The sequence below is a fragment of the Hyperolius riggenbachi genome, chromosome 9, assembly GCF_040937935.1.
Source record: "Hyperolius riggenbachi isolate aHypRig1 chromosome 9, aHypRig1.pri, whole genome shotgun sequence".
In the NCBI taxonomy this organism is placed as follows: domain Eukaryota; kingdom Metazoa; phylum Chordata; class Amphibia; order Anura; family Hyperoliidae; genus Hyperolius; species Hyperolius riggenbachi.
The window spans coordinates 35,134,102-35,160,666 of record NC_090654.1 but is presented as its reverse complement, the minus strand read 5'-3'; the positions used below and the strand labels follow the sequence as shown (position 1 = coordinate 35,160,666).

Sequence of the window (26,565 nt, the reverse complement as noted above, 5' to 3'; positions counted from 1 at the left end):
CGAGATGGTGAGTTGGGTGCACAAATGTGTCAGATACTTGCCTGTCGGCTTTCAGTAGAAGAAGATAGTCTATACTGAGTGTGACTAGGCGATCATCTATTAGTCGCCGATCGTCTAGTATTGCATCTAATCGTTACAGTTAGGCTATGGTTTTCATTAGCTGATCGGTGATTAGTAGCCAGTCGTCTATACGTAATTCGTAGAATAGTCTAGGCCAGTGATAGGCAAACTTGGCTCTCCAGCTGTTAAGGAACTACAAGACCCACAATGCATTTCAGGAGTCTGACAGCCACAGTCATGATTCATTAAGGCAAGTGCATTATGGGACTTGTAGTTCCTTTTCAGCTGGAAAGCCAAGTTTACCTATCACTGGTCTAGGCGATCATTTGTTAGTAGCCGGTTATCAAGTATTGCGTCTAAGAGTTAGGCTATGATTTTCACTAGCTAGTAGTTCCAAATGCTGATCAGCTATTAGTAGCCGATTGCCTATTACTTGGTTGAGAGATGCGGTTGTATGGGCGCTGAGAGGTTAGTGTTAGGCATTAAGAGGTGATTTTAGTGTTCTGCATTAGGAGCGGGGTTAGGGGGAGAATAGGGTGCCAGGTAAGTCTGTAGCAAAATAATGGTAATGTTATATTACCTATATTTTCACTATTGGCACCACTCGGCAACCTAACTTACCAGGCTGCACTGCAATACATACTCAACTCCAAAACCCAGGTTGCCAGACCACAACCATAGTGGTTGTGTAGACTAGCATGTGTGGGAAAACTCGGGCCAATTCAGGCAGGCAGATCTTCTTCAAATGTGGTTGCTACTCCCAAAAACAAGATTATTATGATACAAATGTAAATAAACAGACCTCCCAAAAGAGATCAGAGAGATCAAGGAGCTGCCAATGGTGGAAAAAAAACAAACAAACACAGTTTAAAAATGATAGGTAAGTATTGGCTGCCAAAAGGGATGGTCATTGAGATGAGAATAATTCTGAATTCATGCAGGATTATGCTAATTTTACATCTTGAAAATGGACCAATCGAATCTCACCAAGGTGGAGTTTTGATTGGTCCATTTAAAGCTGCATACAAAATGTGCAGAATCCTGCATCAACTCATCGGCCATGCCTAGTTGCCAGTAAAACAGTTTATTTTGCACTTGGTAGACAAAGTGTGTTTCGTGAGCTTCAATCCCACTTACTAAGGTAAGTAGATAATGCCAACAAGACCATTGAAAAGAGCATTCAGAGCCTTTGCCCTATTTTGCAACTTAACCATTTTTGCAATAAAGAATTATACCATATTGTTGGTAAAAAGGACATCCCTCTGTATGCATCTTATGTACCGTTGTCATTTGTACAATACGTGAAATTAAAAAATAATTTACTAAATATTTAGTAACTCGCTCTCATGGTGTTAGCCTTGTCTACCATTCCACATCTGTATTGTCACCCTTACCTGTCACGTTCTTCTTGTCTAATACCGGTTTGTGTTTTTGCGTCCCCCACAGCTTATGCAGCAGCAGGCCGCCCTGGTGGCCGCGCACAGTGCTTACCTCAACCCTATGGCCACCATGGCAGCTGTCCAGATGCAGCAAATGGCGACAATCAACCCCAACGGGATCATAGCCACCCCCATCACACCAATTACCCCAATCACATCCTCTTCAGGTGAGAACAAGGCTCGGTGCCGGGATGACACTAGAGAATTCTGGGAGTCCGAATCATGGTGGGATACTGATTAAAACAAGAAAGGAAAACTGAGAACTTCAGTATTATGGATAGGGGGTTCTCTTTAAGGGCAGATGGAGAGAAAAAATTTAAGACCGCATCAATGTTTAAAGGATACCCGAGGTGACATGTGACATGATGAGATAGACATGGGTATGTACAGTCCCTAGCACACAAATAACTATGCTGTGTTCCTTTTTTTTTTTTTCTCTGCCTGAAAAAGTTAAATATCAGGTATGTAAGTGGCTGACTCAGTCCTGACAATGTACCCCTCACTGATAAGAAATTCCAACTATAAAACACTTTCCTAGCAGACAATGGCTATGATTAAGGACCACCAGGTTTGAAACATGTCAGCTGGAGATGTGTGATTGTGTGTGCTGATTTTTTGGATACGTCCACAATAAAGGACTTCGTTTAGGACAACGTGCGGACCTTCCCCTTCTTCTGTTACAGATTCATGGATTTGGCCATCCTGGTTCCAGCACTGTCCTGATCCGAGTGAGCGGTGTTTCCGAGTGTTTTTCTAAATGGCTTCTGAGAGCAGGAAAGGGATAAAAAGGGTCAATAGTTCATAGATTTTAGCTCTGGCATACTTCAATGAATGTGTCATTGAGCAAAAACAATAAAACAGTTAAAACTTAAAAAGTAGATTTAAACATAAAATAAAACTGTGGAACATCTTAAAAAGTCATTTTTAGGAGAAGGAAGATAGAAACAATTGTTTATTTCATTAGTTTATTTTCACTTTGGGTGTCCTTTAAATCACAAGATATGTCCAACTTGCAAAGTCGTACGACCCATAAGGTCCCGACTCTCTGTATATTATTAATATTATTATTATTTATTGTATTTATAAAGCGCCAACATATTACGCAGCGCTGTATATTAATTTAGGTTACAGACAATATTTAGGGGTGACAAACAGCAATATGACAATACAGGAATACAAGAAAACCAGATCACACAGCACAGTATGAGTACAAGGTAATGCTTAGTCAGTCACTGGAGGGGAGCATGGAGATTAGGCAAGTTAGGTTTATCAAATGCATAGCATGGGTGCACAGTAATGGAGGTGCATGTTCAGGTAGGACACAAAAGGAGGAGGACCCTGCCCAAAGGCTTACAATCTAGAGGGAGAGGTAGGGACACGAGAGGTAGGAGACCAGAGTTCAGCTGTGGGTTTAGAGCAATTGTGAGGGTTGGTAGGCCAGAGTGAAAAGGTGAGTTTTAGGGGCCATCTTGAAGGTGTTGAAGGAAGGGGCTGCCCTAATGGGTGGAGGTATGGAGTTCCATAGTGTTGGAGCGGCTCTTGAGAAGTCTTGGAGGCGTGCAATAGGACTGGGTGATGCGGGGGACGGTCAGGCGAAGTTCATTGGAGGAGCGGAGTGAGCAGCTTGGTGTGTATCTCTGAGTAAGATCAGAAATGTAGGTTGGACAGGTTTTGTGGACGGATTTGTAGGTCAGACACAATATCTTGAATCTGATTTTGGACTGGATAGGAAGCCAGTGGAGGGATTCACGGAGGGGAGCCGCCCTGGTGGAGCGATGGGAGGAGTGGATAATTCTGACTGCCGCATTCATGATGGACTGCAGTGGGGCTATTTGGGTCTTAGGGAGACCAGACAGAAGAGCATTGCAGTAGTCGAGGCGGGAAATTATGAGGGCATGGATGAGGAGTTTGGTGGTGGCAGGGGTCAGGAAAGGGCGAATCTTACAGATGTTACGAAGGTGGAAGTTGCAGGACTTTGTGAGGTTTTGGATGTGGGGAGTGAAGGAGAGTGCGGAGTCCAGGGTGACACCCAGACCGTGGGCTTGAGAGGTAGGGTGAATGGTAGTGGGATTAACAGTGACCTGCACATCTGGGAGGTCCAGGGATGACCGGGGTGGGAAGATCATAAATTCCGTTTAGTCTAGATTTAATTTCAGGAACCTAGCGGACATCCAGGAGGAGATGGCAGATAGACAGGAGGAGACCTTGTCCATGGTAGTGGTGGATATGTCAGGGGTATGGAGGTAGATTTGGGTGTCATCTGCAGATACAGATGATAGTTAAAACCCATGGAGGAGATAACCTTGCCAATGGAGAATGTGTATAGAGAGAACAGTAGGGGGCCAAGGACCGAGCCTTGGGGGACTCCCACTGAGAGTTGGTTGGGGGTGGACGAGGACTCATTGAAGGAGGTTGTGAAGGAGCGGTTGAAGAGGTAGGATGAAAGCCAGGTCAGGGCGAGATCGTGAATGCCCATGGATTGGGGGGACTGGAGGAGTAGGGGATGATCTACTGTATCAAAAGCTGCTGAAATGTCAAGGAGGAGGAGAATGGAGTATTTACCTTCAGTTTTAGCTAAGGCAAGTTCATTGACCACTTTGGTGAGAGCCGTTTCAGTTGAGTGGGCAGGCCGAAATCCAGATTGCATTGGTTCTAGTAGTGAGTTGGCATTGAGGTACTGGGTCAGGCGTTTGTGAACCAGACGCTCAAGGAGTTTTGAGGCCAAGGGGAGGAGGGAGATCGGGCGGTAGTTGGAGGGTAGCGAGGGGTCGCGGGAGGGTTTCTTGAGCAGGGGCAGTACTGTGGCCTGCTTGAAGTCTGAGGGGAACGTGCCTGTGGATAGGGAGAGGTTAAACAGGGTAGTGAGGACTGGGGCCAGATCTGAGAAGTGAGGCTGAAGTAGATCAGAAGGGATAGAGTCAAAGGGGGAGGTAGTGGTATGGGAAGTCTGCAGTAGGTGGTTGACTTCCTCAGTGGTAGTAGGAGTGAAGAAGGTGAGGGGAGGATAGCGTGGAGGAGGAGTTGGTTGTGAGCGGGTGGGAGGTGAAGATTGAAGATTGATTATTTCCTGACGGATGGAGACTATTTTGTTGGTGAAGTGGGTGGCTAAATCTGTGGCAGAGAGGGAGGAAACAGAAGGTGGGGGGGTGGGTTTAAGCAGGAAGTTGAAGGTGCCAAAAAGACGCCGGGGATTGGAAGCTTGTGCTCAGATGAGCTTGGTAAAGTATTCCTGCTTCGCATGAGCAAGAGCAGTGTGGAACTGCAGCAGGTTTAACAGGTATAACAGAACTAACCCCCCCCCCCCTCCCCCCCCAGTAGTCCATCTTCTCCCTCTTCCCTTAATTCATGGAGCTTCCCCATCTTCCTCCTTGTTTACTCTCTTCTCCTATTTTACTTCTCCTAAGCTCGCTGTCCTCCACCCATTTATAAGACCTAATTCAAGATGACCTGCAGTTGTTCTGCGGCATACCAGGTTGTATATTTGAAGGGGGACATGAAGCGCTGTAGATCCAATGTTGGAATCTCCTTCACTAGGAAAGGTTTCAATGTTTTAAGTGTTTCAGTTCTTCTTTCAGATCCCAAATTGAAGGTGAGGTTTCCTGTATCATAGACCGTTTTACATAAAACCGCGATTGGCTATTTCTTAATTTTTTTGAAAATGATTTTGTAAAAAACCTCTTAAAATAAATGCAAAATATGTAAGCTGTAAACCATAAAAGGGTTATCAGAATTTGCATACTTGGAAGCACTCTGTGGGTTTGTGTAGTTTACTCTGCTGGCAGTCAAAGGCAAAGGCTGAATGAACTGAGGACAGAGTCTTATAAACCTTGGGCTGTTCCATGGAACTTGCCACCTATATGCTTGAGGTTCATCTCTGGATCCCAGCAGCAACGCTCAAATCAGAGGATTCTAGGACTAGATTTATCCAAAAAAAGTTGAGAGGTCAGAGAGGTTTGGTGATACCATGTGGAAAGTACTTGGGAGTTGCAGGCCATTACATTTTATGGCACGGTAATTAGGAAAGTAATCTTGTCTTTCTTGAGTGTTAAGCCGCATCTACACGAGTAGATGCGGCCGCGATGCTCCTTATCAATCGAGCCGTTGATGCGGCTCGATTGATAAGATCCGACAGGACGGATCTCCGCACCGCCGATTCCCTGCTCGCTCCCCGCGAGGGGACAATGGCAGGGAATCGAGCGGAAGATAAGCGGCGCCGGCGGGGACGAGCGGGGAATCGAATGTGGCGCACGCGCGGCAAACGGGGACGCGGCGGGCACGCGGAAGAGGCGATCCGGCGGCTAATTGAGCCGCCGGATCGCAGCCTCATCTGCCCGTGTAGATGAGGCTTAAAGGCTCGTACACACATGCAACTTTTCTAACTTTTCTGCCCAACTATCGTCCAAATGTTTCTGTTGGATGATAGCTTGGGCAGCAAATGACTAAATGAGCCACTGATAAGAGGCGGTTTGCCCAATCCAACCGGCGGATCAACTAACCAACTATCATGCAGGTTGGCCACGTGTGTGCAAATAGTTTTAATGATGCTGATTTTTGAATGTGGATATGGTGTGCACTCGCAGTATTTAACCACTTCCACACCATGAAATTGTGTGCTGATCTGTGCTGCGTGGGCTCTCCAGCCCACAGCACAGATCAGCTAGCAGCCAGGGCGATCAGACTTCCCCCCCTTTTTCCCCACTAGGGGGATGTCCTGCTGGGGGGTCTGATCGCCGCCGGCTGCTTGCGCTTGCGAGGGGGGGGGCTCTTCAAAGCCCCCCTCCGCAGCGCTTCCTGGCCTCCTTCCCCTTCCCTCCCTCTCCCTCCCCCTGTGAGCGGCGCAGGACGGATTTCCGTCCTGCGCCTGATGGGATAGGCTTTAGCCTATCAGATGCCGGTGATCCCCGGCCAATCAGAGGCCGGGGATCGCCGATCTCCTCTACGGCGCTGCTGCGCAGCAGCGCCGTATACATGTAAACACCGGGGAAGATCTCCGTGAGCTGACATGGAACGGTATACACTTCAGGATTCAGGGGCGTATATATACGCACCGAGAATCCGGAAGTGGTTAAATGAGTTGGTTGTTAAGTTGGTCAGCATGTGTATATGTAATGGTCGTGCAAACAACAAGTTGGTCGTGCATTAAGTTGCACGTGTGTATGTACCTTAAAGTGAACCACCCTCATGTATTTTACATGACGACGCACCCTCATGTATTTTACCATATATATCAGTGGGAAAATTAGAGAAAACACCTACCTGCTCTCTCTTCTCTCTTTCATCCTTCACTGCTCAGCCTGCTTGTTGTCAGCCCTGATATAATCCCCGACTGAGCATTCAGTCTGGCTTTGCTCAGGAATCATTATAGCTGAGTCTGTCTTCTCTGATGTCTTTTCAAGCCCAAGCCTGCCCCCTTCTGGCTGTGCTATAATGACTCAGCTATAATGATTCCTGAGCAAAGCCAGACTGAATGCTCAGTCGGGGATTTTATCAGGGCTGATAAGCAGGCTGAGCAGTGATGAATGAAACAGAGAGGAGGATAGGTGTTTTTTCTAATGTTCCCACTGATATATATGGTAAAATACATGAGTGTGCTTCGTCTCTGGTTCACTTTAAGACCCGCTACATTTTAGGCTACTGACATACCATTGTCCACATCTCTGTTTGGCAGGTACCAGTACTCCCCCCACTCTAGCTGCCACACCAGTATCAGCCATCCCTGCCACACTGGGAGTTAACGGCTACAGTGCAGTGCCCACACAGAGCAGCGTGCAGCCAAGCTCGGAGGCCATCTACACCAACGGCCTTCACCCGTATCCAGGTAATACTGGTATGTATGTTAAATTCCATATTGGTCAAAAAATCTGCTGTGCCATAATAAACATTTTTCACTGAAGGTTTTTCTTTTCTCCTCCCCCAAGCCCAGAGTCCGGTCACCCAGCTGGATCCTTTGCAGCAAGCTTATGCGGGCATGCAGCACTACACAGGTAACTTGGGTGGCAGGCAAGTTGTGGTACTACAGCTAAATGTTCAAGTGAACTGAGCAGCATTTTTAGCCCCCAGGGTTTATCAGTGGCACATTAAAAATGCATGTTAACATTGTGGCTCATTGATAAAAAAAATCCATTCTACCGTTTTTTTTTTACATTTATTTGTTTGTTAGAGACTTTTATTGCTTTACTTCCATGTCCGCAAAAATAACATGCAGATTAGGCAGCTGAAATTAGCAGTAGCAATGAGCACAATAAATTATTTCATCTGCGGGGTGGGGTGGGGTGGGGATAGGACACTGTACTTCAAACAGTTTAGAGAAGTCACACTTGATTACATTCACACTTTCCCCTGGATTAATAAGGGCAGGGGACGGGAGTGAGAAGAGGGTGGAATGGCAGCTCCTACAGCTATTAGAAAGCAGGACAAAGTGCAGAAAAAAAGGCTGCTTCTATCTTTTTAACAAAAAATGGATGGGGAATTGGCCAGGAACAGTAGTAACAAACTGGCCATTGTTAATGCTTCTGATTCTTTGCCCTAAGCCTAGATCCTGGCGATTAAGCTCACAAAGATGGTATACCATTGTGGGGAGTGCTGAATCCTTTATGTTTTTCTTATACATGTACTTGGTTTACAGCTGCCTACCCTGCTGCCTATGGACTGGTGAGCCCAGCATTTACGCAGCCTCCGCCATTATTACCCCAGCAGCCCCCGCAACAACAGCAACAGAGGGAGGGTGAGTATTCCATCTTGCAATGGTCTCCAAAAAGACTAAAGCATGACTGCCCTCAATATGTCTAATGTCTAATTGCCCATTTCTGCTGTAGGCCCAGAAGGCTGCAACATCTTTATCTACCACCTGCCCCAGGAATTCACCGACTCGGAGATCCTACAGATGTTTCTCCCATTCGGCAATGTCATCTCTGCCAAAGTGTTTGTAGACAGAGCCACCAATCAGAGCAAGTGCTTCGGTAAGTGGACTCCAGCCTAGTCTTGGTCAACATGGCACAATGGTTGGCTAATGTATGAGAAACATATTTCCACTTCAGATGAGACTCTCCTCTTTACATTGTTTTGTTATCTCACAATCGTTCCACAGGCTTTGTAAGTTTTGACAATCCCGGCAGTGCCCAAGCTGCCATTCAGGCCATGAACGGTTTCCAGATTGGCATGAAGAGACTGAAAGTACAACTAAAGAGACCAAAAGATGCCAACCGGCCATACTAAGGAGTTCAGGTGGGTACGAAAGGAAGACAGCCAACCTAGGCCATTACTTGGGACCCTCACCCTTAACCGTAGGTTGGGTTCAGAAAAAGACTCCCATTAATGTGTGAATCTCTTTAACCTTCTGAAAACAAATTCGACTTGGGCAATAATATCTTGACAAGGACGAATTGGAAGAAATGGGAATTCTAACATAACTTCAGGCCTTCCATGCAACCTTACCATAATGTTACCACTACCATGATTGGTGAAAATCACATGGTAAAGGTTCCAGATAGAGATACTAGGCGTGGTATGATGAATGTGGTTCTTGTGCCCCCCTCTGTTTCCTTTTTCGTGTTCAGAGCAGTTTCTTTGTCTATTCATGGGTGTTTATTCTCCATTTGTTATTGTTATTTATTGCTGATTACAGTTGTTTGATGGTTCCATGTGGGCCCCACACAGAGGAGAATCTCATCTCAGGCGACTTTAGTGGCTTTTAGAACTTCTCAGTATATTTATATTACCTCATTGGGTTGTACAACCCTACAAATTCCTTCTATTGCTTAGAAACCTTCCTAAAATCCCACTATATAGTCTAGACATTATATATCCAGTAGCATACCCAGAGATTGTGCCTCAGAATCTTAATGTGACCTAGCAATGACATGAAGGCACTTCTCTTTGATCTTTGAACTGTACACTTAGAGGATATCTGCCTACAGAATTTGTCCTAGTATTGTTAGTAGTGAAAACAATGATTCCAGAACACAACTTAGTGATGAAACTGGAGGTTGTGATCTCCAAACATATGACATAGGAAATCACTAGATTCTGTGAACCTGTAATGCCAGTGGAGGCTGAATTATGGGATCTAGTGATAACGCTAGAGGCTTGTGATGCCAACATTATAAGATCTAGTGAAGTCATCTAAGGATGTTCCCAGCCCATTATCCTGAAATATGGACCATCAACATCCCCTGTGATCTCAGAATGTTTTATTTAAGGATCTCCCCAACCTCTGAGATCCAAGAACATTTAATTTATGGATGTCATCAGCCTCTGGGATCCAAGAACATTTGATTTAGGGATGTCACCTTTAGAACCTTGAGTGGTGTCTTCAGTCACCATGATCCTGGGACATGGGATTTAGATAGGTCACTAGCAAAGGGGAACATGGTTTTGGGATGACCTAGGGATGCCACTAACCCCCTTAAATCTGGAAAGTGTATACATACCAAAGATGTCACCAGCCCCTCTGATCCTGAACATGTGATCTACTGATGTAACAAGGCCCTGTGGTCCTTGGGAGGTCACATAATATGTTCTGGTGATGTTACTAGTCTCCTAGATCCTTAAATATGTGATCTAGAAACAGTATCATTCTATTTGATCCCTGAACATAAACTTTAATCAGGTGATGTCACCAGCCCATGTAGCCCTGGAACATGTGACCTAGCACCTGAAATCCGGAACATGTGATATCACAAGCCCAATGATCCTAAACGTCTTATCTAGGAATGTAAGTGGAACATATGGTCTGGCAATAGTACTTTTTGTTCCCAGAGCATGTGATTTAAAAATCTAACTAAGCCAATAATCAGAACCGTCAACTTTTAATTAGGAAATAAAAGGATTTAATTGGAGCTCCAGATTATGCTGACCCCAAAACAACCAACAATTTCTTGGGTCGCAATCATTTCTCTTTTGTACCCTAGTATTGGTAGTATATTTCTAGCAGACCATCCTACAAAACGAAGGTAACGGAAATCCTGTGCTATAACACTATATAAACACCACCTTAATAGATATAAATTTTAAACCACATACAATCCCATAATTGAGGAAAACTAAAGGTTCATTTATGTTCTTTGCTGAGAATTTCTAACTATTCGGTTTATTTAAAACTAGGAAATAAAGTAGGAGCTTACCTGCATAAAAAGGGAAGGAAGGGAATTAAACAAACATTAACCGCATAACCAAAACAAAACAGCTTTTCTTTTTCTGCCGCTTCAAACCCGCCCACCTCGTGCCAGGGTCCAATCAAATCATGAGATGACTCTGTCGCTTTGACGTATACCTAGCATCCATTGGCTGTCCTGGGACTCGTAGCACCACCCCTTGTAAGTTGCATCCACTGGAATGACCGTGTTGTATTTGAGATTCCTCCCTAACTACCTCACCCTCCTACCTACTCTTCCTCCTTCAAGTCCCGCCCCTGAGGAGCAACTCCAAGGGAGGTTTCGGTGGTGTTTAGGATGCATGGAGTGCTGTGAAATGTTGAAGTTTATGTGCCGTGCTATACTGACTGGTTTACTAGACTGTACAGGGCATCATGAAATCCAGCAGGTGCCATCCTTTTAAAAAGTGCATCCTTAAGATATTTGCAAGTCTCCCCCCCCCCCCCCCCCCAAAAAAAAAAAACAACCTGTGGATTTTCTGCTGTTGATTTAAAGTGGCGATTATTATTCTAAAGCTACAAAATGAAAATACAATTAACATTACAACTGAATTATAAGTAATAAATCATTGGCTAAATTATTTTAAATTTTACTAGATAAACCCTCTATTTTACCTCGCTTGAAAGAGTGAAGAGGTCCCTAAACTCTCACATGGGTAGATTAGGCAGCCATGCTTTTTAGTAGCTGGTAAAAACAACACTGAGTATTCTTTTGGTGCCCACCAATTATACAATCTCAATACTCAACGTACAATCTTACCACATCTATGTAATATGGGGAGTGCAGTGATTGGCCCCAATGACGGAGCCTTGGTCCCGCCCTCACGACCATCGTCTCCAATTAAGAAAGGAGCAGTGAGTGGCGTGATTGGAAGTTTAGGGCAGCACCCTCCGCCCAATTTGTAAATTGTTGCAGCTACTTCCTTAGATTGGAGCAGGACACTGACATGGGGGACAGAGAAGACAGGGACAGAGGACACGGGGGACACTGGAGGACACAGGGGGACAGAGGACACAAGAAACACACTTGTCGTGGGTCCGAATATGTTTTATTCAGACTTTAAGATGCACTGACTTTTCTCCCCAGTTTTGGGGGAGAAAAGTGTGTCTTATAGTCCAAAAAATACAGTATCCATTCAAAGTATGTTCACGTAGTTTACCCTTCTACTACATAAACTTGGTAAAATTGTACAATCAAGATTGTATCATTGATAGGCACCTTTTGGGGCTAAATCACCAGTATGTAAGGTGTAAGAACAGATTTAAAAGCCCCTGTAAGGATTTGCTTGCCAGGCCCCCTGTTACTGGTGAGACAGCTAAGAATGAGGAGTGGTTTAATCTAGAGAGGGATAGTTCGTAATATGAAGTAGATCCTTTGATCTTTACCCACTCTAAGAATTAAAAACAAGTTTCAACTGGGAGGTCCAGTTTCTATCTAGTGAGTGATTTAGCCTGCGTCATTCTTCGGATGCACTTTATACAAGGAGGTCCCTACTTTTGGCAAATAATGAAAGAAACGTTACATGTAATAATCCATCTACTGACCTCCCCCCCCCCCCCCCCCCCGGTCATCTGTACATGTATGTGGCACCCCCTCTATGGACTCTCACTGTGCTGATTGATGCATTGGCAATGCTAGCTGTGGACTGTGCACCTTATCTCATGCTTCCAGCTGTTCCCCCAAACTCTTCATTGTGTTTTTTGTCTGTCTTTCCTCACCCTTGCAGTAGGGGGCGATAACTTTTTGTAGGACTGTGTTGTTTTTTGCATGTGTCTCTTTCATGTCTTCTAATGTTCTGTAATCTACTTCCCTCTGCAGAGTGTTTCATTTTTTTACATGATGCAAATCAAAGCCTGACTACATCCAAAACTATACAAAGCAAATGCTGAAAGTAATCATGTTGATTATTGTATATCTTTAACATTTTGCATAGCCATAGTTGCTGCAGCTGTGCAGCTATCATGTCTAGCTTGATATTTTTTTTATTACCAGAGTTTAGGTCTTTAAAGCAGCAGAGAAAAAAACACATATATAAGTAGATAAATACTTGTTCTACTTAAATAACATTTGTATTGTACTGTCCACGTTTTAATTTCAGTGAATTGTATATAGTAAATAAAGAGAAAACTGTTTCAGGCATTTTCCATTTTTACTGCCTCTGACTGAAGCCAATCTTGACGTCATTTCCTCCCTTACTCTATTTTTCTCCTAGAAACTGCACTTCCACATCTTGCTTGCTTTGTAAATACATATGAGCACAGCATAGATTGTATTTCAGCAGCATCTGCAGAGGGGTGAGGTTTATTTCCATTCTCAGCCTCGTGTCACACTGAACTGCCCTCAGCCAATCAGTGAGGAGCAGGAATGTGGGAGGGGAGATAACAAGCTTCCTTCTGCTCGGCAATGCACCAAATAGAGCCAGGCTGACTGAGATAAGATTTATTATAGCAGAAACATTTATGATTATACTGGAATGCAGAGTCAGGTTGTAGACTGTATAATAAACACAAATTTGATTTAATAGCAATCCTGCTTTAAAACTGGTCACACCTACTTCTGTAAGCTACAGGTCCCGCCTCACGTAGACACACAGGGCCTAATGCAATAAACTCTGCAGTGCAACCTCCTTTATCTCTATTATTAATGATTTTACAGCTTTAGATTACCTCCTCATTCCATACAATAAAAAAACCAAGAGCAAAGATTTGAATTAAGATCTAATTATGCACATATATGACAACATTTGTAGTATTATTATTTATTGTATTTATAAAGCGCCAACATATTACGCAGCGCTGCACAATAGATAAATAGGGAGAAAGACAACAAGATACAAGACACAATATCATGTAGTGGAGTTTAAGTCTTTAGAGATCACATAGTTCAATTCCAAATCAGTCTGCGGGAGGACTCTTGGATGAAGGGGTGCATGATCAAGTTGGATACACTAGGGGGAGGATGCTGCAAGAGGCTTACAATTTAAAGGTGGGGAGGGGAGGGTTGGGACTCACTAGGTTTGGGTTGCGTAATAGATGTTCAGCAGTGCAAGTTACCGTATTTTTCGGACTATAAGACGCTCCGGACTATAAGACGCACCTAGGTTTAGAGGGCAAAAACCAGGAAAAAATAAAAAAATACTAAATCTAGGTGCATCTATGGTCCAGGAGTCTCCTATAGACCTTTAATCTCCCCCTAAGATGTTTCTATCTAAGTTATACTGGTCAGCTACACTAACCACTTCTGCCCCAATTACACTAACCCCCAGCTACACTACACTATGCCTCACCCCCAGCTACACTACACTTCACTAACCCCTGATGTACCCCCCACCCAGCTACACTACACTACACTTCACTACACTACACAAACCCCTGTCACCTCCCCCCACCTCCAACCTAACTACACTAATAGCTACACTAAGCATTACATTTAAGAAAGCTCACCCATCATAATGAGGTTCCTGGTGAGGTGAGGCTGCAGCAGCAGTTATCTGGCGCCGGCGGTGTTCCGTGGCAGCATAGCAGCAGCTGCAATGATCTTTATGCCGGTGTCCATTGTCCTGCTTGTCCCTCCGAGCGGCGGCAGTGCGATCAGCTGTACAACTCCCTGGGTGGCATAGCAGCAGCCGCTGCAATCATCTGCAATGTCTGTGTGTGTCTGCCGGCTTGTCCCCCGAGCGGCTCCAGCAGCAGCGTGATCCGTGATAAGTCCCCGGGAGGCATGGCAGTAGGTGCTAATAAGATAGTTTATGCATGCCCCTCTTCTGCCCCGCATCAGCCACGCGTCATTGTAATGCAGGGCAGGCACAGCGGGACATCTTCAGCCACGTTACCATCAGCGTCTGGCAGAGACCTCTGAACTGCTTCCTTATTGGTGCCCTCTGATGACCTGCGTCGCACATGCGCCGGGGTCATGTGGCGAGCCAATAAGGAAGCAGTTCAGAGGTCTCTGCCAGCGTCTGATGGTAACGTGGCTGAAGATGTCCCGCTGTGCCTGCATTACAATGACGCGTGGCTGATGCGGGGCAGAAGAGGGGAATACAAACGATCTTATTAGCACCTACTGCCATGCCTCCTGGGGACTTATCACGGATCACGCTGCTGCTGGAGCCGCTCGGGGGACAAGCTGGCAGACACACACAGACATTGCAGATGATTGCAGCGGCTGCTGCTATGCCACCCAGGGAGTTGTACAGCTGATCGCACTGCCGCCGCTCGGAGGGACAAGCAGGACAATGGACACCAGCATAACGTTCATTGCAGCTGCTGTTATGCTGCCACGGAACACCGCCGGCGCCAGATAACTGCTGCTGCTGCTGACACAGTGCCCACCCGGACAGGTATATTGTTACATTTGGACTATAAGATGCAGTTACTTTTTCTCCCCACTTTTGGGGGAGAAAAAGTGCGTCTTATAGTCCGAAAAATACGGTATGTCATTGATGCATCGGGGTGGGCAATCTTGAACTAGCGCATTTTGAGGGCTTGTTTGAAGGTGTTGAAGGATAAGGCAAGCCTGATAGGTGGTGGAAGGGAGTTCCAGAGAGTGGGCCAGCTCTTGAAAAGTCCTGCAGAGAAGTGGGGGTTGCTGGAGGATCGGAGGAGGGAACTGTATATAAATTTAAAGATAATAATGAATACGAGCACTACCTTTCTGTATGATTCATACCACCACTGTGAGAGCTACCACATATAGTACACAAATATCCAGCAGGGTAACAGGAAATTCATGCAGTGCTACACAAGGCGTGTAAAAAGTACAAGGCGCAACCCCATAAATCCCACACCACCTAAAGTCGTGAATTGGCTGATGCCCCCCACATGCTAACTATCCTGCCTATTTGACCGGTCCCATACTTCTGCACAACACATCCAGCTGCCATCACACAGCCGACTATAACGTGCACAGTGCTGCTGATCCTCAAAGCACCTCTGAGGCATGTAAAGACTGCTTGAAAGTGGACACAGTTCTCTGAAGAACAATTGTAGGCTCACCACTACGCCAGATTGGCGGGGCCTCTGCAGATCCTTTGGGTTACAGCGAACAGAGTCTAGGCAGATGGCAGTGTTCAAAGCAGCTGGGCGGGCACAAGAGTCCTCAGCATTCCGCACACATGCTCTCGGCAGTGGAGTCACATGGGTGACGGCGCATCAGCCGGTTCTGCCTCCTCCTCAGTCTTCATTTTACATATAAATTAACCCAACTTGAGAATCACAAAAGCTTTCTCCCGGTTACCTACGGTTGGCTTAATGGTTTTTATTAAACCCTTGTAAGCCCTTGCTGCTTGGAACTACTTAAATAAATAGATAAAAACACAATGTCATCTCCTCCTGAAAGAGTCAGCCTTCTATGGTCTGAACCAAGCAATAGCCAATGTTATGTCAGATGCAGAAGTTAGATAAGACAAGTCATTTTTGGCTTTCAAAAGTCCTTATGTACAGGGCTTTAAAGGTTTAAAGGATACCCGAGGTGACATGTGACATGATGAGATAGACATGTGTATGTACAGTGCCAAGTACACAAATAACTATGCTGTGTTCCTTTTTTTTTGTTCTGCCTGAAAGAGTTAAACATCAGGCATGCAAGTGACAGTTTCTAGTCGGGTCAGGAGTGGGCCAGACTGGGTCAGACTATAGTATAACCCTCACCGATAAGTAATTACAGCCATAAAATACTTTTCTGTTAGTAAATGGCTTCCTGGAGCAGGAAAAAGATAAAGAGGGTCACTAATTCATAGATTTGAGCTCTAGCATACTTCAATGAAGTTGTCATTGAGCAGAGACAATGAAACAGTAAAAATTTAAGAACTAAATTTAAAAATAAAATAAAACCGTGGGACATCTAAAGTCATTTTTAGGAGAAGGAGGATAGATACAATTATTTTTCTCATCTGTTTATTTTCACCTCGGATGTCCTTTAACCACTTAAGTCTATCTGGATGGATATATCCGTCCAGATAGACTGTGCTGCTCCTGCTGCCTGAGGCGCGCGATCACGCACGCTCCCGCTGCCGGCCGTTAGCCCCCCTGATCAATGAATGGGAATATACATCCCAGTCATCGATCTAAGTCCCCCGCAGAAAAACCGACGGTCTCTTATCAGAGGCCGCTGTCTTTCTGCAAAAAAAAAAAGGTTTCCTGTCCTCTTTCTTGTTCCTGGAAGCGAGATCGTTTGCTTCCAGGACTGTGGCCATCTTATGGCCAAATAGTAAACTACACCCACATACATTTTTTTTATTAAATAATTACATTATATTACATTTTAAATGAGCTGTTTACCTCCCACACCAAAAATTACCCAAATACATTTTTTAATTAAAATAAAAAATAAAAAAAATTACAATAAAAAAACCCAACATAAATAGTTACCTCAGGGCCCTTTTCCACTAGAGCGTTTGCGATTGCTGAATCGCAAAATCGCAAATCGCTAGTGATTTTAAAATCGCTACGGTTTGCTAAATCGCGATCGCGCCGCAGAACTTTTTTTCCCGTGCTTTTGCTATGCAGTGCACAGCATAGCAAAATCACGATCGCAAACGTCGGGAAATCGCCGGGAAATTTTGGACTTTTACTGAATCCCAATCGCTAGCGTTTAGCACGAACGCTAGCGGAAAAGGGCCCTAAGGGTCTGAACTTTTTAAATATGCATGTCAAGAGAGTATAGTATTATATTTATATTATAAGCTTTCAATTGAAAAAAATGCACCTTTATTTCTAAATAAAATATCGGCGCCATAAATTGTGATAGAGACATCATTTAAACGGTGTAATAACCGGGACAAATGGGCAAATAAAATACAAGAGTTTTAATTACGTTTCAAACTTTTCAAATTCATTTCAAACTATAAGGGCCAAAATCTGAGAAATAATGAAATGTTTTCATTTCTTTCTTAATCTTCCTGTTAAAATGGATTTAGAAAAAAATAATTCTTTAGCAAAATGTACCACCCAAAGAAAGCCTAATTAGTGGTGGAAAAAACAAGATATAGATTAATTGAGATAAGTAGTTATAAAGTTATAGGTGAATGAATGGGAGGTGATCGTTGCTCGGATGCATAAGGTGAAACAACACTGTAGGCTGAAGTGGTTAAGGTGCTCATAAATCTAATGATTTTGTGGCCCAATCAACCATTATTCATTTTATTGAATTGGATGGAAATGTATGTAGCATGTCCACCTGATCAATGACTCAATATCAGGCCAATACTGTTTGAATACATCGATTGGACATGCTGGAAAATCTCAGTCCGACACAGTCGATGAGGGGTGCGGCGGTAATGGTGTGACGACTGACGTATGTGATAAACCCCCGGCTGTCCTTACTCAAGTGTAAAATGCTCCCCCCCCCCCTTCCCCATCACACATGTGCCACGTGATATACATGTCATGTGGTGGCGCTCACATTTATGGCAGACATGGGGGTGATGGAGGAGGAGACCGGGAGCTGCGCCAGCAGGACAAGTGAGGGGGGGGGGGGTAGTGGTGGAGGAACATTTTATACTCTGGGAGTGGCCAGGCAGGAAGTGGAGGCTGCATGACTAGGCCGATTTATGATAGATTTCATGCGGAGATCTATCAGAAAACAGGTCTGCACTGTATGGGCAGGCAATGGATCTCTCTCCGATCAGATTTGATCAGAGAGATCTGTCTCCTGGTCGATCTACGGCAAAAAAATTGGTAGTCGCTCAATCAGGTTGATAACCATCATGTGAGGAGCTCACAAGGCCGAGCAAATATACCGAGCAAAATTTAGAGCCACCTGGGCTCAAAACTTGTCATGGTCGATCTGCCCATACATCGCATAATGTATGGGCACCTTTACATTACAGGAGTCCTCGGACTTGTCTACTGATGACTGGCCCCTATTGTTTTCCTTGCATCTATCTTATTTAGTCTGCAGTAAATGAGGCTTTTCTTGAATGTTCAAAGCATGCCCCTCAAACCACCAGCAAACTCTGTACAGATACCATATGTTCATTGCGATGCAGAATAGTATCCAGGTTAGGAAAAAATATTTTAATAGTAAACACAATAAATAAATGAAAAAGAAAATCACTACACAAACCCATTAAAAAACAACAAAACTCTACCTTGGTCACAGGAATAGTCAAGGCAAGGGTGGACTTGGTTAAGCAGATGGTATCGGTGTAGATCCTTGGGTATAAAGAAAGAGAAAAATCCGGAGCCCCCCCTTTAGTATTTGTCAATGTCTTGTCTCCATCTTCAGTGTTTCTTCTCCACCTTTTCTTCTTGCATGAGACTTCAGAATGTCTGTATCTGTTGTTCTGTCTACGCCTCAACCTCACTACTGAGCTCTCTGCTGCCCCGGCAGGCTGTCTGCTCCCTTCCAGAGCGCCTGAACTATTGGTTGTGGTCTGGGACTTGGATGCAACCAAACGTTTGTCTCGGTGATTGGCTTGGCCTGTTGATGGTTTGTTTCTGGCCTTGTTTGTACACTTGCTCCTCTGCACTTTTCATTGGGTGAAACAGGCTATGAACTTGTCTGCTAAAGGGGTTGAAGCTAAATAAATGCTTGGATTCAATAAAAAAAAAGCAACCGTACACCTGCAAATAATTATTTTACCACCATGATGAGTTTGGCATTTGGCAGATTTCATTATGGTCAAGTGACACTGTCATACTTTTTTTAGTCTGATGTTAAATATACTTTTCAAAGTATTTGTATCTACCAATTCCGCAAACTCATATTAACGTTGACTATATCCATGTTCCTTAAAGTGAACCTAAAAGGACATGATGAGATAAACCTATACACATATGATACTACCCCTACTAAGAAATTATGTGAATTCCTTTTCTGTTTCCCAGTACAGGGAGAGTTACAAACAAAAATAAAAAATCAAGTTATCTATGCAAAAGAGCTTCTCTAAGCTTGTCGACAGCTTGTTAAAGTCAGTCCAGTTTTCTGAACAGCAAATAAAAGCTTAAGCAGCCAAGAAACAGTGAGAGAATGCTTGAGATAAGGTTTTACTGCAGGAAAGTTAACCTGTTATTTGTTCTGCTTTTTTTACAGCTTAAAAGGAACCAGAGATGAACGATCTCTTAAAAATGAAAAAAGATGTTATACATACCTGGGGCTTCCTCCAGCCCCATAAGCCTGGATCGATTCCACGCCGCCATCCTCCGCTGCCTCTATTGCCGGTACCGGGTCCCGTCACTTCCGGCAGATGTGACCAGTCTTCCGCATGCACAGGGGCTCCCTCCGGCTCTGTACGCATGCGCCTGCGCAGTACGGAGGGAGCGCACTGCGCTTGCGTCAACTGGCTCGACTGGCCGAAGTGACGGGACACGGTACCGGCGGACAGAGGCAGTGGAGAAAGGCGGTGTGGGAGTGATCCAGGCTGGTGGGGCTGGAGGAAGCCCCATGTATGTATAACATCTTTTTTCTGTGGTCTCTGGTTCTCTTTAAAAGGCAGAGTGTGGATTCTAAACTGCAAATGTGACAGTCTGATGCAATGATATAGATAAAGCTATATAACTAAAAATAAATACAGTATAAGATACTCTTTTCTTAGCTACTAATGTTCTATTTATGATCCGTGCTACACATACAATTCATTATCTCAAAAGTTCATTTTGACTTTAGGTTCACTTTAATGACCCTATATGAAAATACTGTGGATTTATCAAAATTGAAAAGTGTCCTTTTTATTGAATCCTTAGGATTAGGTGTGAGGGCTAGAGAGAGGGAGTCTGTGATGGAGGTTTTAGGTATTGTAGATGGTGCACAACCTTTAAAACCACCAGGATGCCACTTGTAGACACGAGGACAGCAATCGGAGCCCTCTGCCTAGTCATTGTGGCTTCTCTGGCAACATTTTCCATGAATGGGTTATGTGTCTGTACTGTAATTCCTATCTCCTTGTCCATCTGCTTCTTTGAATGCTGGATGAGAACTGCATTAAAACAATTGGTCTTTGTACAATTGCCCAAGTTGGATTTTTATCCTTTTATTGAGTTTCTTTTATTTTTTTGTTTACGCATGGTGACAATTGAGCAATCCTAATTATCCATGGAGGTAAAAGAGAATGAAACCTGGTTCTTATTCACCAACAAAATACCGAGGACTGACACTATTTGAAAGGGAGGGGGGGCACACACAGACGCGTATCTACAAGGGTGCAGGCATGGCTAGTGCTATGGGCGCCAAAGCACCCATGGGCGCCATGCCTGCTAGTCCAGGTTCGTGGTAGAATTGCCTTTCTGCATGCTCTATTCACTACAGCGGGCAGCAGCTGTGTCACTGCAGCGGCCGCTATCCCTCAGACACACTCTCCGCCCTCCTCTCACCTCCTGCCTATCAGTGGGGTGGAGGGGCGGTGAAAGTACAGGAGCCGAGCGTACAGTCAGGCACAGGAGCAGTTGAAAGAACATGTGGCTCGCCCAGTGAGTACTCGATCTCCCCGGCTAAGGGGCTCTCCTCCTCCTTCTCATGTAGCAACTCTCTCCCCATGTGCTTCAGCCTCTGCACACACAACCACTTAGAATTACAAATAGCCTTTTTGAAATAGGCATTTAATAACCACAGCCGAACTGTACACCAAAGCTCAGAGTTTGGCATTATATGTCGTTCCTCTCGTTTCATATGTAGACTAGTAGACCTAAGCCCGTTTCAAAACGGGCTCTAGGTCTGCGTTGAAACCCCGCCTCCCTCTCCTCCCCTTCCTTCCGTCATATTATACAGGATATCTCAGGGGGCTTTCCTTAGATGTTCCTGACTTGAAAGGATCTGATAAAACTCTTGGAAACCTGCATCATTGCACGTTTAAAAGAAAAAAATTTACAAAAAAATACTAGAACACTCCGGTTCCCTTCTTTCTGGTTTGATTTGAGTCCATAAGGATGATGGACAATACGTCTAAAGCTTCTAGTGTTATAGTATTCTACTCGGAACTTGAACAATTTACCACTTGTGCTTCTCTGAATGGACCAGAAGTTTTTGAAACCATCACCTGCAATGAGGATGGTTCCATCACACTTCTTATAAAAACTGCAGAATTTTTATATACATTTATTTATATTTAGATAGATTAAATCATTGAATTATTTTTCTATCAAATAGACCACTGAAACATTTTTTGCATCAATGTCTCCCCAGGATTCAAATGCAGATGGGAAGGGATAGTAGATGGCATGTTTAAATTGTCCTTTAGGCTTTACATTTTAAATGTTGGTTTCTACATTATTTACGTTAATCGGGTTCCTCTTTTTCTCTCTCAGCAGGTGGACCTGATTTGGGGGTTCTGAGGGGATCTTGGTTCCAGCCTCTCCTCCCCCTTTTTCTCTCCACACCTTGCAAAAGACTCCAAAAACTCCTCTAACTGCTGCTGGACCAAGACGGACATTTTTCAGGGGAAAAAAAATCTCAAAAACTGTTGAATCCGGTTGAATCTCCCAACCTTTAACCAGCAAGGACCACCGGACTCAAGACTCGCCGGCTCTTCCTCCCTTGGAGAGACGGCGTGACGGAACATTCCTGGAACTGCACACAGGTGTAACGGAAGCGGGGCAGGGTACGGTTCCGCTTTCAAGCTCAACAGCTAAGCGCTGGATTTATTTTTTAAGCATTGAGCAAAAATTGGAAAAAAATTAAAATAAAAAAAATTATGAACTGTTTTAATGCGGCAGCAGCAGGAGACTCTGCCGAGGACTGAGATGAAGCGTCGTTGAAAAAAAAAAAGGGCACAGGACCCGCTTTAGAAATAAGGTTCCTTTTTGTTTTGTTTTTTTTATTTCTTTTCTCAGAGATTCTTGTTTAAAAAAGAAAAAGACAAAAAAAGTTGACTTGAGTTCACATCCTCAGATATCTAAGAAACGCATAAATGCTGGTAGAGTTATTATTTTAAGATAAAAAAAAGCTCTGAGAAATTGGTGACTGAGGGAGGGCAGGGAGGCAAGTGGCCTTTGTCCTTACCGTACAACCTGTCAGAGCTACCATGTAAATAGCGATTTAACGGAGGTTGCGGGATTCAGTGCAATATCTCCTTATCGTTCACACCTCACTTCCTGGCTTGTGCTGTGTTTGCTATGGTCTCCCTCCCCCCCCAAGTAAAAACCCCTCACATCCAGCTTTCCTTCAGGTCATGGACATCACCAGCAACTAGCTACAAACATCTGGCTCTGCCACGTCAAACACGGTCAACCCGCCTTTGCTTTAACGTCAAACCCTGAATAAGAAGAGTCAAATCATAAATTCCACAGAATTTTTTAACCCACTTTGTTCTCTTATGCTTGGACAGGCTCATGAAGTATTTATCGTGCCCACTCAAACTCTACGTAGACCATGGTGGGTGCAGAAGTATTCGGCAACAAGCAAAAGTTTCATGTTTCTCATCAGAAAATTAGCCTGTGTGGGAACAAAAATACGTAAAAAATACCGTAGTTACTTGTGAGGTTCTGTAAGCTGCTTCTGAAAACAGCTGCAAGGCCTCTCATAACTGCCTCATAGGCAATTATCTATCCAGTAAAAGCAGTAGCTGCTGCCAAGACACCCCCCCCCCCCCCAAAACAAAATGAAGAAACATTTAGGTTAAGTGACCAAATCTGCTCATCTGAAAGCCAATAGTAGGCCTAAAAGATCAGCCAGACAAATGGCCAATTGCACAGGGTGCATAGAGGGGCATCTGTATAGTTTTGGGCGCAGGAGCCTTGGGTGCAGCCGGCGCCACCATAGACCGTAATAGGAATTACAGCTATAGCGGCGCACAGTGAGTAACTTCGGCGCTGTCAGAAGACTGAACTGAAGTTACTTGTAAAACACTGTAATTTGGCCTCCAGCAATAGCTGGAAGCTGAATTACATCATTCCCCACTATCCACGTGGACCCAGAGAGGGAATAGTAATTAACGCCGCCGGGAACTTGTGCAGCAGCAGTCTCCTGGCGGCAAGTTCTCTTGTATGCATTTTGGGTGGGGAAGGAACATTCGCAGTGCAATTCTGACCTAATTTGCACATCATGTCATGATGTGGCGGCAAGTTCTCTTGTATGCATTTTGGGTGGGGAAGGAACATTCGCAGTGCAATTCTGACCTAATTTGCACATCATGTCATGACCATAAAAAGAAAAAAAAAACTTCATCTCATTGCACTTAGCTTTTCAAATTGCACATTCCTTAACCACAACTAAAATCTGAAATTCTCAGATTTAAGCCTCCTACACATGCTGCAGGAAACTCAGCTGAGAATCTAGCATGTGTAGAGCTGCCCTACAACATTGTTTAGAGATACGTCACAGAGGTTTACTAAACAAAAAACGAATGCATCGCGTCCTTTTGTTCCCGCACCGCAGGATGTTGCTCGCTCCTTCACCACCCATCGTCCCTCCTCCCCTCTCCACTGAATGGCACATTCTAATTGGCTATTGACAAATGACACGCCTCCCTCCACAAAACCTTGCCCTAACAATCAAGGGTCATTAAGGGTGACCTGAATCTAGCATGTGTACAAGGCTTTTGTGCCCCTTAGCCCCCCCCCCCCCATGACATGCACCACTCATCCCTCATTTCCAAAATATGTTCATTAAAGGAGTATTCTACTAAGTCTCAAGGGACTGGGCCCTAAATACATTTGTATCTATTTAAACATTTCTTATTTTTTTAAACTCTGTCAACAGCTCCACTTACGAAAGCTTTTCAGACTCTGTCTTTAGTCATTATTCTGCTTAATTCTTTGGAATAACTCACCAAAGAGAGAGCGATTGTTACAGTAACTGACAGATCCAATGATATCTGCGCCACTTTGAGGACAGAATAGCTGGGTTTTGTCTAGGAGAACTTGCTCGTCTTTGTTGACACAACAGTTGCTTAATGTGCATAGAAACACACAATTATTGATGCCCACAGGGATCAAGACTCATTCCCTTTGGGCGACAGTTCAGTACAAACATGTTGCTATCCTAGAGGCTAGCAACTCACTCTTTTGCTATGGAGGGGGGATTTAGATGACAGATTGGCACACGGGAGAGCGGGCAGGGCCGTATTTCAGGACAGGCCACAAAGGCCTAGGCCTTATGCGGATGCAGCCAAAGAGGGCACTTAAACATTTAAGTAGGGATGCTACATATGAAAGAGCAGTCTGAAAATGGAAATCAGCACATGGAAAAGGGAAACTGATGCCCAGGGGAACTGTTCATGAAAGAGGGGCTACAGTACATGAATAATACACCTGGAAGAGGGGGCTGCACATGGAATGGGAGGGGTGCTGCTGCATGAAAAACATCCAGCCTTGGGAAGGGGCAAAGAATGTCCTCGGCCGGTGTTCGGATAAGATGTTCCGGCACTCCATATCTCTAGTCAACGCACTGGGGAGGGGCAGGGGCCGCCGCACACATGGTACATTCCCGGCAGAGACTACCGTATCGGCCGAGAACCGTCTAGCACGTGTATGAGGCCCATGACACAAAACCCTTTCAAGGGCTTAAAATGCAATTGTAAGGATAACCTTAAAACGTACTATGAGCAAAGGAAATTGTTTTTAAAATGCTGTTACAATGGGGGATACTTTTGTTTAAAGCTTGGTGGAAGTCTCTTTTAAGTTGCCAAGGGAAATGTGCCCATAAGAAAGGCCTTGATAGTCTCATAATGTGGTGTATAAAAATCATGCTGGCACCTCCTGGTGGCCAACACAAGGAAATGCTCTTAAAGCAAGAAGCTATGTTCGAGATGGTGTAAGAAAGAGGTGAACAGTGGACTGTATAACCTGCAATAGAGGAAATAAAATCAGAAAGCCAGATTTATCCCTGCGTCTTGCTAGGAAATATTGGTTATGGGGTGGTATAAGCAGCATAGTGTCCCATTCCACCATATTGCCTGCAAAGGCACATTTCTCATCGACCTAAGACCATGGCGATTCTGAACACACACTGAGCCCATACTGTAAGCCAAACCTTTCACTATATTCTGCTTTAAACATTTCAAACCACTCCTCCATCATCATTTTTTTTTTTGTTTCTCTGAAATTCCACAGAACCGCAGGCCTCCCGCGTAGCCATAGAGACATGGGGACAATGGTTGCTAGCAGGGAGAAAAAAAAAATTATGAAGAATATATAAATATATATTTATGTCTTGAAATAATTTTGTTGCAATGAATTGTGGGATACGGCTGGGGTGAAGCCAAGACACTCTGCATATCACAAGGTCGCGTCTGGCCAATCAGCGCACAGACTTTTTTTTCGCTCAGAAAGATGGAATATGTTTACAGTATCTATAAAAGTAAAACTCCCGGAACTGTACAGAAGTTTGTGCATCTCCGCCTTCTATCGTCAGACTCTAGGAATTATTATTATTATTATTTTTTTTTGTGGGAGTGGGGTAAAGGGTATTTTAATATAAATGAGGGCAGGAGGGTGGAAAATGGGGTATAAGAGTAATTCCTGATGATTATATAAGGCATAACTTATTTCTTATTTATTCATGTTTATTTTGAATTATTTAATTTTTTCTGTTTTAAATGAAAAATAAATTTCATGAATAGTGCTGGTTCCTTTTGTGACTTTGTTAACATTTAAGCTATGGGCGCCAGCTTAAAGCGGACCTGAACTCAGAACTTCCTCTCTGTTCTAAACGATAAGCAACAGCATAATAACCTTTAAAGAAAAACATTTTTGTTACAGCTGATACAAATCCTGCAATAAATCTTCAGTGTGTCTACTTCCTGCTTTCATGGAAGCAGACATAGGGTTAACATCCTGTGTTTACAAATTAGCTGCTCTGCCGTGGCAGCTAACACAGCTGAGCGATCAAATTACAACTTGTGATCAGTCACAGACGAGGGGGAATTAAAGGCTAAACTCTTTAAAATACATACAGGGTGCATTTCTCTGGTTTTCTTCTTTCCCGAGTTCAGGTCTACTTGATCCTAACCACTGAACAATTCAGCAGCAGCCGTAACCATA

General features: G+C 44.1%; 1 protein-coding gene across 5 annotated transcripts in view; it reads left to right on the top strand.

The window, feature by feature from the left end:
• Nucleotides 1–26,146, top strand: part of LOC137532215 (CUGBP Elav-like family member 3-A) — an 84,617-nt gene extending 58,471 nt beyond the window's left edge. For 2 of the 5 annotated variants that reach the window (XM_068252466.1, XM_068252464.1), the window contains exons 7-13: nucleotides 1,507–1,666; nucleotides 7,168–7,317; nucleotides 7,418–7,483; nucleotides 8,125–8,223; nucleotides 8,315–8,458; nucleotides 8,587–8,723; nucleotides 21,892–26,146. In XM_068252466.1, coding sequence (XP_068108567.1) covers nucleotides 1,507–1,666; nucleotides 7,168–7,317; nucleotides 7,418–7,483; nucleotides 8,125–8,223; nucleotides 8,315–8,458; nucleotides 8,587–8,714 — 747 coding nt within the window. In that variant the 3' untranslated portion in view covers nucleotides 8,715–8,723; nucleotides 21,892–26,146. Of the gene's footprint in view, nucleotides 1–1,506; nucleotides 1,667–7,167; nucleotides 7,327–7,417; nucleotides 7,484–8,124; nucleotides 8,224–8,314; nucleotides 8,459–8,586; nucleotides 8,724–21,891 lie in introns of all 5 variants that reach the window. The other 3 variants (XM_068252465.1, XM_068252462.1, XM_068252463.1) reach the window with 2 other exon arrangements.
• The last annotated feature ends 419 nt before the right edge of the window (nucleotides 26,147–26,565 follow it).